Here is a 12,151-nt window from a genome sequence, read left to right as displayed (position 1 = left end):
TCAGTTCTTGTATTGCCTGTGTCTATCAATCTATCACTCATCTTTCTGGTTCCTTTTGCCTTATGTCCCTAGGTCTCCTGTGATTTTATTTAGGGAAGTGCAAAACTATCCACCCAATAAAAATTTAGGTTATAGAAGTTTTTAATAGAGGCATCATAGTCTTGTGGAATGAATGTGGGTTTTCATAGCAGACAAACCAAGGTTTGAAATTCTGGCTCTCCCCTCCTTTGGTGTGTGTCCTTGTGCAAATGACTTAACTTCTGAGCCTTAGTTTCTTTACTGTGGTGTGGGAATTAGAAGTCACAAAAGTGCCTGGCACATGTAGGTGATGTAATGATGGCAGTTATAATTGTATGACATGGACCCAGACACTTGTATGAAGTTGAAGTCACAGTCCCACCACTAATCTTGTTTTACACTCAAACTTTCACAGTTCCCTTGAGTGGGTTTTCATTTAAACACTCTCTCTCTCCCTCTTGATTCTGTTCACTGTATCCTGAGGAATTAGGTGGCAGCAGAAACCTCCTTTCCATAGGACAGAATGTGGGCCCTCTCCCAAGGTTTAGTAAGTTGTCTGGGACCACCATCCCTGATCTCCAAACTGTCAAGGGTGCACCCCCTGTCCAACTAACATTCAAGTTGCCTGTGTGAAGGAGTGATTTGTTGCGGCCTCTAACTGCTTCTTCTCTTCCTTCCTTTTTGTCATCCTGCAGTGTTCTGTGCCAAGGTCTTTGTGGCTAGGCTGCGCCAACCTGGTAGAGAGCATGTGCGCACTGAGTTGCCTGCAGAGCATGCCCAGTGTCAGATGTCTCCAGGTGCCTCTCTTCTTTCTTGTTGTAAATGTGTTTTTTACGTATGCCATGAACATTTGTTGAAACTTGCAGTAGTGTGTTTAATCCAATGTTAAGTCTGCTAAATGTTCTGTGTAACCCTCTGCTTTCCTCCAGCCTGGGCGCCCCACATGGAGGAGTTAGTACCAAGAGGGGCTCTTCTGAGTAAATGGGTCTTCGGCTGGGCCCTGTTCTGCTCCTCTTTTTCTGCTCCTACTTTTTATTCTTTTCCCCTACCTTCAAGTTGTGATTCTTACGTTTAACAGTTGTGCATGTGCCCCCTCCCACCACCAAACCTGACGTTTTCCATTTGGCTACTTTTAACAGTTCTTTGGACTTGGGAGGGTTTCATGATTGAAGTGGTGATTTTTCTATTTTGAAACTCATCCTTTTGGCCTACTTTCTCTCCCTCCAAAAAAGGAGTCAGGAGGGATTCACTAACGTTATAAAGCCTCAAATTGAAGTTTATAAAGATCACAGCTTTATGCTGCTGCCAATAACTGTCAGTTTGGGCCACTTCTCAAAGGCCAGATCTGACACCTGTCCTCAGGGTCCACCCAGTTTTCCAGGCTGAGGCTGGCAGAGAATTCCACAGATAAAAGTAAAACTTTGAGGGGGGTGGGGCTGGGAAGGGGATGCTCAGGAAAAAACTGTTAGCAGGAATGCAGCTGGACTGACCTCATTTGTTGGAATAGAGTCTAAGATGGCCAAAGCAGAAAACATTGTGGCTCTACTGGGAAAGCTCTGTTTTAGAGAAAGTATGTATGTAATTAAGTATGGTTTCAGTAGCAATATTCAATTTTCATCACTGCATATTCCAGACACCTAGATATATCTTTAAAAAGCAATATTAAATTCTTGGCATCTTGATGAGACTGCCCTGTTTTAGGAAAATACTATAAAATCAGGAAATGAGTTAGAGGGATATTATTGATAGCATGGGTGACTTTCCTATTCTCACGGTTGTCTTTCTATTCATGTTTACAGTCTTTAAATGGAGCTGGGGAGCCAGGAAGGAGGAAAATATCCTTCATATTGGGATTGTGCTTTTTTTTTTTTTTTACTTACAAACATTCTGAATAGCATTGATGTGGTTATTGATACAAATTGCTTTCCTTGGAAAACTTCTGGAGCCTCACTGACACAATTAACCTGACAGTGAATTCAGTATACGATGCAATTGTCTTACAGTCTGTATAAGGAGGTGGGCTACAACGCTTAGGCTCCAGGAAGTAGGTGTTTAGTGAGGCTCCAGTGTAATGTGTATATATATATTTTTTTTTTCAAAGAAAAAATTGTTTTTTTATTTGGATAATTCAGTATAGTATGCAACGGTAAAATAAGTATGAAGTATATTGGAACAGTTCCTTTTCTTTTTTTTTTTTGGTGTAATGTGTATTTATCTTTGGGAAAGCAGCTTCCCTGCATGTGATGTAACTAACAAAATATCCCTGAAATGGCAGACATTATTGCTTATGTTCTTCTTGGTGCTAAACAATAGATATTTGCATTATAGTAATAGTATATCTATCTGAAAATGCTGCTTTAAGTCTTACAGTTTATTTTTATTAGACTGATCCAGTTTTTTCCAGAAATTTAAGTAGAGGAGAACTGTAGTTGTTAATGAGGTCTGGAAGTACAGATTCTTTTCATTGTATTTGGCTAAAAGTAATTGACCAATGGAAAGCATCATGCAATATATTTTAGTAACAGTATTGAGAAATCTCTGGAGGTGGGGTGAGTGGGAGGAAATATGTTGTTGAAAATGGAAGCTCAAGGGTGTTAAAAGTTCTTTGATCCAGTAAAAATCCTTTAAGAGAAAAAAAGAGTAAACTTTGCTGCGATTGGACCTTGAAGTAGGTTGAAATATTGAATGATATTCACTGACAGTTGAGTGGAACAAATACTGTCTTTAGAGGTGTATAGGAATTTTGTTTACTTAGGATTTTTTTCCCCCATATATAACTGAGTGTGCCACACAATAAAATGAAGTATATACTCCACTGATTGGAATTAGCGAATCATTACTGTTTTGTTCCATTTGTGAATGGAAAGTAAACATGTATTCATGAATATGGAGGATTTCTTTCCTCTCTGCTCATTAGTTTTGTCTATTACATGAACATGTGTTCTTCCTAGCTCCAGTCTTCAAACAGTGCTAAAATTTAGGGACTTAATTTGGGTTTGGGCTTTCAAGGATGCCTGTTGCTTATATACCACATTTTTTGGTTTATCACAAAGGTGACTGTTGCTTGGCATTGTACATCTCTCAACTAGCCCATTTAATAAGGCCCCAGAAGAGAAGGCCTGGTTTACTTTGCTAGGCTGTGGAGTTGCAGGAAAGGGTCCCCCTTAAAATTACCAAACGGGACACATTAACAATTGTAACTTTAGCCAATTAGCCTATCTATATGTCCAAATTAGTGTACCTTCTGAAAAGTAGGAGTTAAAAAGGTAGTAGTCCCTCTAGTTTCTGCCATCTGTGAGAAGGGAAAAAGGATAGCAGAGGCTTTAAAAATAAAATCACTCATTTACCTCAATAAAGCAGTTTAAAAAAAAAATGACATACCACCAAGCTGTACCTGGTGCTGCATGTATATTACCTTTGTGATAACCCAGTGAGGTAGGTGTTAATTAATTCTTGTTTTTCAGATGTGGAAACTGAGTCTCACAGGTGATACATGTGGTTGGACCTAAGTTAATAATTACATAGGTATGAAGTGGTGGAGCTGGCATTTTGAACCCCAGATTTGCTTGATGCAAAATTAATTTTTTATTCCTCTACACTGGAATGCTTCTATTTCTGGAGTTTTCCAATTTCTGGAAAAAGTTTTGTTTGTGAAAATTTTTACTATTGAGATATTTGGTGTGTGGCTTGTTTAGTCATTTTATTTATTTGAAAAGAAAAAAAACCCCACCAAGTATCTATGGAGGAAAAATTGTATTCCCCTTGCCAAAGTGAATCCTCCTGAAATCTTTAAGCTAGCGAGATTTGTTAATGGTGTTTCTGCATATTTAATCCCATGAATATTTACTGAGCAGTTGGTATGTGCCAGGGCCGATACTGGTGCTGGGCTTATAAAGATGAACAATACAGACTTGTTCCCTGCTTTCAAGGAGCCCATTGTAGTAAGCAGGCTTGTGAACAAAATTCCAGAATGAACCACAAATGAAGTCTGTGTGTGTGTGTGTGTGTGGTAAACTCTCAAGTTAACATACAGTATATGTGCTTTTAAAAAAAATGTGAACCAGTTTTAACTGGCACTAACCCTCAGTATTTTTAAGAACCATTGAACTGAAATACCTGTATGTCTCTTAACCAAGCTGAACTGAATCAGTATTTCACTTGGTTCATATATCCAGATTTAACCAGTTGGTTGTTAGATCAGATAATCAAGAGTTAGACCATGTAGAGTATTTGCTAAGACCCCAAGACTCCTATGGTGCAAGAGTAGTACCAATGTCAATAATAGTGTGTATCATTTTATTTTCCACCTTCTTTCTATGTGTTGGGCCCTGGGCACTAGGTTATCTCACTTAATCCTTATGGAGAACTTACCTGTTATGGCTGTTCTGAATATGAAGTTAAAGAATTGAATTGACTTGCCTGAAGCTGCACGTTATTTAAGTGGCAGTACTGAGTTATGAACCTAAGTCTGGAAAATGCAAAGCCAATGTTCTAGTCACCATGCTATATATAGTAACATAAACTTGGCAGTTGCTGTTTTTTAAGTTGAAATCAATTTCCCTTTATTTTTAGTGTTAAAAGTGGAAGGCTAACTCACCGGAAAGTAGAGGTTCTATGTAGTGGACTGACAAGTTTTCTTGGGAATGCCATTTGCAGGCTCTCAGCTGGGGAGGGCATTAGTGATAAGCCTTTCTCAAGAGTAGAACTGATTCCTTGGAATGACAGCAAGGATTAAGCTTCAGTCAGTGCCTCCTTCCTAGCTCTAGTGTGTAAGTGCTAGGCAATAACTAAAACAACTTCTTGACAGCTGCCTTTTTTGTTTCTTTTCTTACTTTGAGTATGTATAATGAGCCAAAAAGGTAGCATTCTCAAACCTAGCTACCAACATAAGACAGAATATTTTTTACAGAAAATAGCTTGGTAGAAAGAATCTTGGCTCTGGAGCAGATGAACCTCAATTCATGTCTTCTGCCTGCTGCTTAACAGCTCTGTGACACTAGGCAAGTTATTTAACTTCATACTGAACTTCAGTTTCCTCATCCTTAAAAAATGGAAATTAGTAGGATATCTACCTACAGGGTTTTATGAAGTAGAGGAAGATAACAGCTACCCCTTACTTTATTGCCTACTTTTGAGAGAACTAAAATCCCTTTCTCTCATCGCTTGTTCCTGATTCCCTCCCTATTCCAGATGAGGGAATTCCAGTCTTAGAGTCTTAGATTCCAGGGCAGGATAACACTACCCTTATATGGGGCGTGCAGTGTGCCCTGGCTCCTCCGTCAGGAGTTCTCCTTTTGTTCACAGCCATCTCCTTAACGTCAGACATGGCTGTCCCAGTTGTCTTTGTCTCCTAATGGGCTTTGGAGATTTATCATTTCTTGGTTTTTTTGTTTTTGAAAATTTTTTATTGAAGTATAGTTGATATACATTAGCTTCAGGTGTACAACATAGTGATTCAGCATTTATATACATTATGAAATGCTCACCATGGTGAGTGTAGTTGTCATCTGTTACTATAACAAAGTTATTAAAATACTATTGACTATATTCCCTATGCTGTACTTCATCATTTCTTGTTGATTATCCTACTGCCGATAATGGGGCCTGCCTATCTAGGGCCAATAATGGGAAAGCTTGGAGTAACCTTTTGGGTTGTCCAATAATAGACTCTGTAATATTTTATGAACATTAAAAAACACATTTTTCTCCCTTTATAAGGAAATTTTCAAAGTACAGTTACTTAAAAAAAATCCATTGGTAATCTCACCACCCAGAGAGAATATTTATTGCTATTTTAAGGTCTGTCTTGCTCCTGCCTGTTGGGCAGAGAGGAATCCACAAAATTGTCCAGGTTCTTTATGTTCTTATGGTGATGATAATGATTATAACAGTGTGTATTTTAAGTGCCCATGGGATTTCAGAGTCTGACTTTGGAGTCACTAGAGGGGTAAAGGAGGGCCTAGCATAGTACCCTTTCCCATTTCTTCCTTACCTGGAATAGCTCTGGATTTATTTGTATTATATAGCATGGCTCTCCATAAGATTTTATGTAAACAATTATACCATGGAAATTTCCAGGCACACACAGAAGAAAGAAACATTCAACTCAGACTTGAACAATTTTCAAAATTATGCTATTCTTAGTTTAACGTTCTCCTCCGTCTTTTTTTTTCTGGGGCATTTTAAAGCAAATCTAAGATGACTTTTTTTGGATGAAAAGGGAGTTTGACAAATCACTTATGTCAGCATTTAAAAAATTGTAAACAAGATTCAAAGAATTAAACATTATTGGTACTGAGGGTTATAAAAGACATGTAAAATTTCTTTCCACCTCAGTTTACACTTCCCAAAGTATCACTTAAAAATTTCCCCATATCTTTTTACACAAAAGCTGGAAAAAAAATACAAATAGAAACATACTTTACATATTATTTTTCAATTAATAATTCTCAGTAATGTATTATATGTAAAAAATATTTTATGTATCTAATGTATATTTTCAGTAATAAAATTCAAAAACAATATACCTTGATCATCTTTTCATATCAGCATATAAAACCATGTAAAATCCTACTCTTTTTTTCATAGATGCAAGAATATTCCATCATTTGACTTTATCACTGTTAAAATATAGCCAGTTCCCTGTTGAAGGAACTTCAGGATTCAGTTTTTTTGTATCATAGCACTTTAGTAATTTCATTAAACATGTATCTCTAGGCTTGCATGATTATGGCTATAGAATAATTACTTAAAAGTACAATTGCTTGGTCAAAGAATATCATTGTCTTATTATTAATTAAATTATCTGTATACAGAAAAGTATCCCTTCACCCCAGCCCCCAAACAAATGTTAATAATTTGTTGTCTGTCATTGCATGTTTGGGTTTTTGTTTTGTTTTGCTATAGGAAGATAATGTAACCCTATGATTACAGGTATTTTCCCCTTTTTTTTAAATAGGGAAAATGGGCCTACATGAGAAAAACCACAATGAACTTACTTTAGTTCATTTACTTAACATTATATTACAGACATGTTCTGAGATTCATAAAGTCTAACTCTTTCACCAGTGATACTTTTATCGTCCATAGATTTGGTGGGTGTTGTGTGAGGGATAGGAGTACAGTTTTTTTTTTTTTTTTTTACTTTTGGAATTATGTATAGAATTCAAATGTATAGAATACATTTTTAAATTGAACATATAGTATATATAGAAAAGTGCAGAAACCTTCATTGTATGGCTCAGTAATTTATCACAAAGTGACAGTGCTTTATTTTGTTAAATTGTTTTCATGGAGGGTGGACCACTTTATAGACTGGTCATTGCCATAAGCTCTGTATATCATTTTTAAATGTTTTAAGTCTTTTTTTTCCATACAACACAGTGGTTCAACAGTTACCCATATTAAATCCTCACCCCCTCTAGTGCTGTTACTGTCAACATAGAAAGATATTACAGAATCATTTACTATATTCTCCATGCTGTACTATTCTCCCTGTGACCAGCTTATATTGATTGAGAATTTTTGTGCCCCTTTATCCCCCTCACCTTCCCTGACTCCCACCCCAACCCCTCCCCCATGGTAACCACCAGTCACTTCTCAGTGTCTATGAGTCTGCTGCTGTTCCTTCTGTTTTGTTTTGTTTTTCTATTCCAGAAAGAAGTGAAATCATATGGTATTTGTCTTTCTCTGCCTAAGGCTTACTTTTAAAATGTTATAAAAAATAACCTGCACTTGTTCAGAATTAAACCACTAATAGTGACATGATGAATTAAGACTTTGTACCATCATTTTAAATCCCTGTATAACATTACTGATTTTAAGAACCCTTCCTCTGTATCAGGACTGCTTCTAATTTTTGAGACATTTTAAGTCGTGTTGAGTAGAACATTATAGGTTTCTGTGATCATTATTCCTTAGGTAGAAGAATTAAAACTTGGTTGGGGTGGGGGATGGGACTGGAAGGGAGAGATCAAACTTTTCTGTATACAGATAATAAATAATAAAACACTAATAAGCACTTTAAAACACTTTAGGTTGCTAGATTTGTGCTTATTAGAGGTTGGGTCATATTATATTCATAAAAGCAGTAGATGGGAGATTCCCTTTTCATATTCCTTAGATGGTATTTTTGTATTTCTTTGCTATTTTGGTGGATGAACATGTTAAACTAATATGTTGTCAATATACAACATTGTAATGTACATTAGTGGTAGTGAGCTGGAAACATATGTACACACATTTATTGGCCATTTCTATTTATTGTTTTATGAGTTACTTCTTCATGCCTTTTCTCCATTTTTCCACCTCTGGTTTATTTTTAATCTGATTTGTAGGAACTCTTCATGTATTAAATACAGTAGCTCCGTTATTTATTGCAGATACTTTCCCCAATTTGACATTTGCCTTTCACTTTTATTTATAATGCTTTTGCTTTCAAGAATGTTTTGAAGGAATTTTTACTTTTTATGTAGTCACATTTACCCCTTCCTTTACTGTTCCTGTAGTGGTTTATGGCTTATGGCTTTATGTCTTATATTGAAATCTTTTCAGTGTCTCTGTAATTTATTTTGGTATATCCTATGAATTAGGGATTTACATTCTTTCTAAATGGCCAGTTTGTTCTCTGTATAACTATTTACTGATCTAACCTTTTCCCATTGCATTGAAATCATATGCTCGTTTCACTTCCTGTATTCAGTGATGCCCACTCACAGTCTCTTTAAAGATTTTGCTGTTGTTTACTTCCCTATTATTATCAGTACCACCCTCTGTGGTCTGCATGTTCTCTCATTCTGTCTTTGCCACATAATGTTAGTTTCAAAGTGCCTTGTTAGTAATTACAGGCTTTGAAACTGATTGGCCTTAACATTTTTCTGAAAGAGTGATTTTTCTCTGTTCTTACTGTGAATTGAAATTTTGTTTATCATTTGTATGTAATATTTTATGAAAACAGTGAGGGTGATTTGATCTAAGAATTTGAGGCAGCAGAAAAGCAGCAAGTCAATTCATAGTTTAGAGGAAGTTCTAATGATAGCACAGTGCCTGGCATATAGTACTAGTACCTCAAGAAATCACATACATTTCCTATGAAAGAGAGCCTCCTCTATGGGAAAATTAAAATTACACCTTGTTTTACTAAACAGTTTTAACTTATGGTCTCCAGTGTGCATGATCGTGATTTAATTTTAGTGTATTAAATTTTTATGTATACTTATAATTAATTCTTTAGGTTACATTAATCATTGGAAAAATTGAGTCAGGATAAGAACTTTTTAATGCCTTTCAACTTGGACCAAATGTCTACCAAAAAGGTTATTCTGATTTACATTACAGTAGTCTCCCTTTATCCCTGGGGATATATGTTCCAAGACCCCCCAGTGGGTGCCTGAAACTGCAGGTAATACCAAACACTATATATTGTTTTTTCCTATGATAAAGTTTAATTTATAAATTAGGCACAGTAAGAGATTAACAACAATAATAACAAAATAGAACAGTTGCAACAGTACCATAACAGTTATGTAAATGTGGTCTCTCTCTCCCTCTCAAAATACCTTATTATATTGTACTCACCTTTATTATGATAACTCAGGATGATAAAATGCCTGTGTGATGAGATAAAGTGAGGTAACTGATGTAGTTATTGTGATGTGGCATTAGGCTATATCTCCTTCCCAATTGTGGTTGACCATGGGTAACTGAAACTATGGATAAGTGGGGATTACTGTATTTTGAGCAATATGTGATTCTAATAGAAATAAATGTCTATTATAGAAAACTGGATAACATAGGAAAGCACAAAGACTAAATTAAAAAATCACTGTTTGTTTACTTGTTTTTTCTTTAAGCAGCAAATATTTATGGATGCTCCTGCTACGTGCCAGGAATTAACATATAAGGCCTGGGAATATAGGAGTGCACAAAGCAGACCAAAAAACCACTCTGGGGTGGGTGGGAAGGGAGGGATAGGAGGATTAAGGAGCATTATGATTAGCACACATAATATAGGAGGGGCACAGGGAAGGAAGTATAGCACAGAAAAGACAAGTAGTGACTCTGTAGCATCTTAACTGTGCAGATGAACAGTGACTGTAATGGGGTATGTGGTGGGGATTTTTGATAATAGGGGGAATGTAGTAACCACGATGTTGCTCATGTGAAACCCGAGCATAAGATTGTCTATCAATGATACCTTAATAAAAAGATGAATTAAACAAAAAAGCCACTCTGTTTTGGACTCTGAATTATTATTTTTTTAATTAAAGTATCATTGATAGACAATCTTATGAGGTTTTCACATGAACACCATTGTGATTTTAACACCCATATTATTGAGTCCTCAACTCCACCCCCCACCCATTGCAGTCACTGTCTATCATCATAGTAAGATGCTATAGAATCAAGTTGTCTTCTCTGTGCTGTACTGCCTTTTCCGTGACCTACCTATATTGTGATTGCTAATTATAATGCCTCTTAATCTACTTCTCCCTCCCTCCCTCCCCACCCAGCCTTCTCAACCCATTCCCTTTGGTAACCGCTAGTTCCTTTTTGGAGTCTGAGCCTGCTACTGTTTTGTTGCTTCAGTTTTGCTTTGTTGTTATGCTCCATAGATGAGTGAAATCACTTGGTACTTGCCTTTCTCCTGGCTTATTTCATTGAGCATAATACCCTGTAGCTCCATCCATATTGTTGCAAATGGTAGGATTTGTTTTATTTTTATGGATGAGTAATATTTCTTGTATACATACTACATCTTTATCCATTCATCTATTGATGGACACTTAAGTTGCTTCCATATCTTGACTATTGTAAATAGTGCTGTGCTGTGATAAACATAGGGGTGCATATGTCTTTTCAAATCAGGGAACCTGTTTTCTTCAAGTAAATTCTTAGGAGAGTGGAATTACTGGGTCTAATGGTATTTCTATTTTGAGTTTTTTGAGGAACCTCCATACTGCTTTCCATAGTGGCTGCACCAGTTTACATTACCATCAACAGTGGAGGAGGGTTCCCTTTCCTCTACATCCTTGCCAGCATTTGTTGTTTCTTGTCTGTTGGATGTTGGCCATCCTAACTGGTGTGAGGTGAAAATCTCATTGTGGTTTTAATTTGCATTTCCCTGATAATGAGTGGTGTGGAGGATTTTTTCATGTGCCTGATGGTCATTCAGATTTCTTCTTTGGAGAAGCGTCCATTCAGATCCTCTGCCCATTTCTTAATCGGGTTATTTGCTTTTTGGGTGTTGAGGTATGTGAGTTCTTTATATATTTTGGATGTTAATCCCTTGTTGGATAAGTCATTTATGAATATATTCTCCCATATTGTAGGGTGCCTTTTGTTCTGCTGATGGTGTCCTTTGCTGTACAGAAGCTTTTTTGGTTTGATGTAGTCTCATTTGTTCATTTTTGCTTCTGTTTGCCTTGCCCTAGGGAATGTTTTTAGGAAGAAATGGCTCATACTTATATTCAAGAGATTTTTGCCTGTGTTTTCTTCTAAGAGTTTTATGATTTCATGACTTACATTCAGGTCTTTGATCCATTTCAGTCTATTCTGTTCCATTGATCTATGGGTCTGTTCTTGTGCCAGTACCAAATTGTTTTGATTACTGTGGCTTTGTAGTAGAGCTTTAAGGTAGGGTGCGTAATCTGCCTAGCTTTATTCTTCCTTCTCAGGGTTGCTTTGGCTATTTAGGGTCTTCTGTGGTTCCATGTGAATTTAAAACTATTTGTTCTAGTTTGTTGAAGAGTGTTGTTGGTATTTTGATAGGGATTGCATTGAATCTGTAGATTGCTTTAGGTAGGATGGCCATTTTGACAATATTAATTATTCCTATTCATGAGCACATAATGTATTTCCATTTATTGGTGACTAATTTCTCTCATGAGAGTCTTGCAGTTTTCAGGGTATAGGTCTCTCACTTCCTTGATTAGATTTATTCCTAGGTATTTTATTCTTTTTGATGCAATTGTAAATGGAGTTGTTTTCCTGATTTCTCTTTCTGCTAGTTCATTGTTGGTATATAGGGATGCAACAGATTTCTGTGTATTAATTTTTTATTCTCTAACTTTGCTGAGTTATTCTAGTAGTTTTCAGGTGGATTCTTCAGGGTTTCTATGTACAGTATCTTGTC

General features: G+C 36.4%; 1 protein-coding gene across 7 annotated transcripts in view; it reads left to right on the top strand.

Moving 5' to 3' along the window:
• The window catches only part of FBXW11 (F-box and WD repeat domain containing 11), a 121,542-nt gene that overhangs the window by 36,454 nt on the left and 72,937 nt on the right, over positions 1-12,151 (top strand). For 4 of the 7 annotated variants that reach the window (XM_017640751.3, XM_017640750.3, XM_073232211.1 and 1 more), the window contains one exon: positions 714-815. The exons of the other annotated variants lie outside the window; for them this stretch is intronic. In XM_017640751.3, the coding sequence (XP_017496240.1) occupies positions 714-815 (102 nt within the window). The remainder of the gene's footprint in view (positions 1-713; positions 816-12,151) is intronic. 7 annotated transcript variants of the gene reach the window in all.

The sequence above is a fragment of the Manis javanica genome, chromosome 1 (genome assembly GCF_040802235.1).
Source record: "Manis javanica isolate MJ-LG chromosome 1, MJ_LKY, whole genome shotgun sequence".
Taxonomy (NCBI): Eukaryota; Metazoa; Chordata; class Mammalia; order Pholidota; family Manidae; genus Manis; species Manis javanica.
Note: the sequence above shows the minus strand (reverse complement) of the source record. Positions and strands in the feature narration are given on the sequence as shown.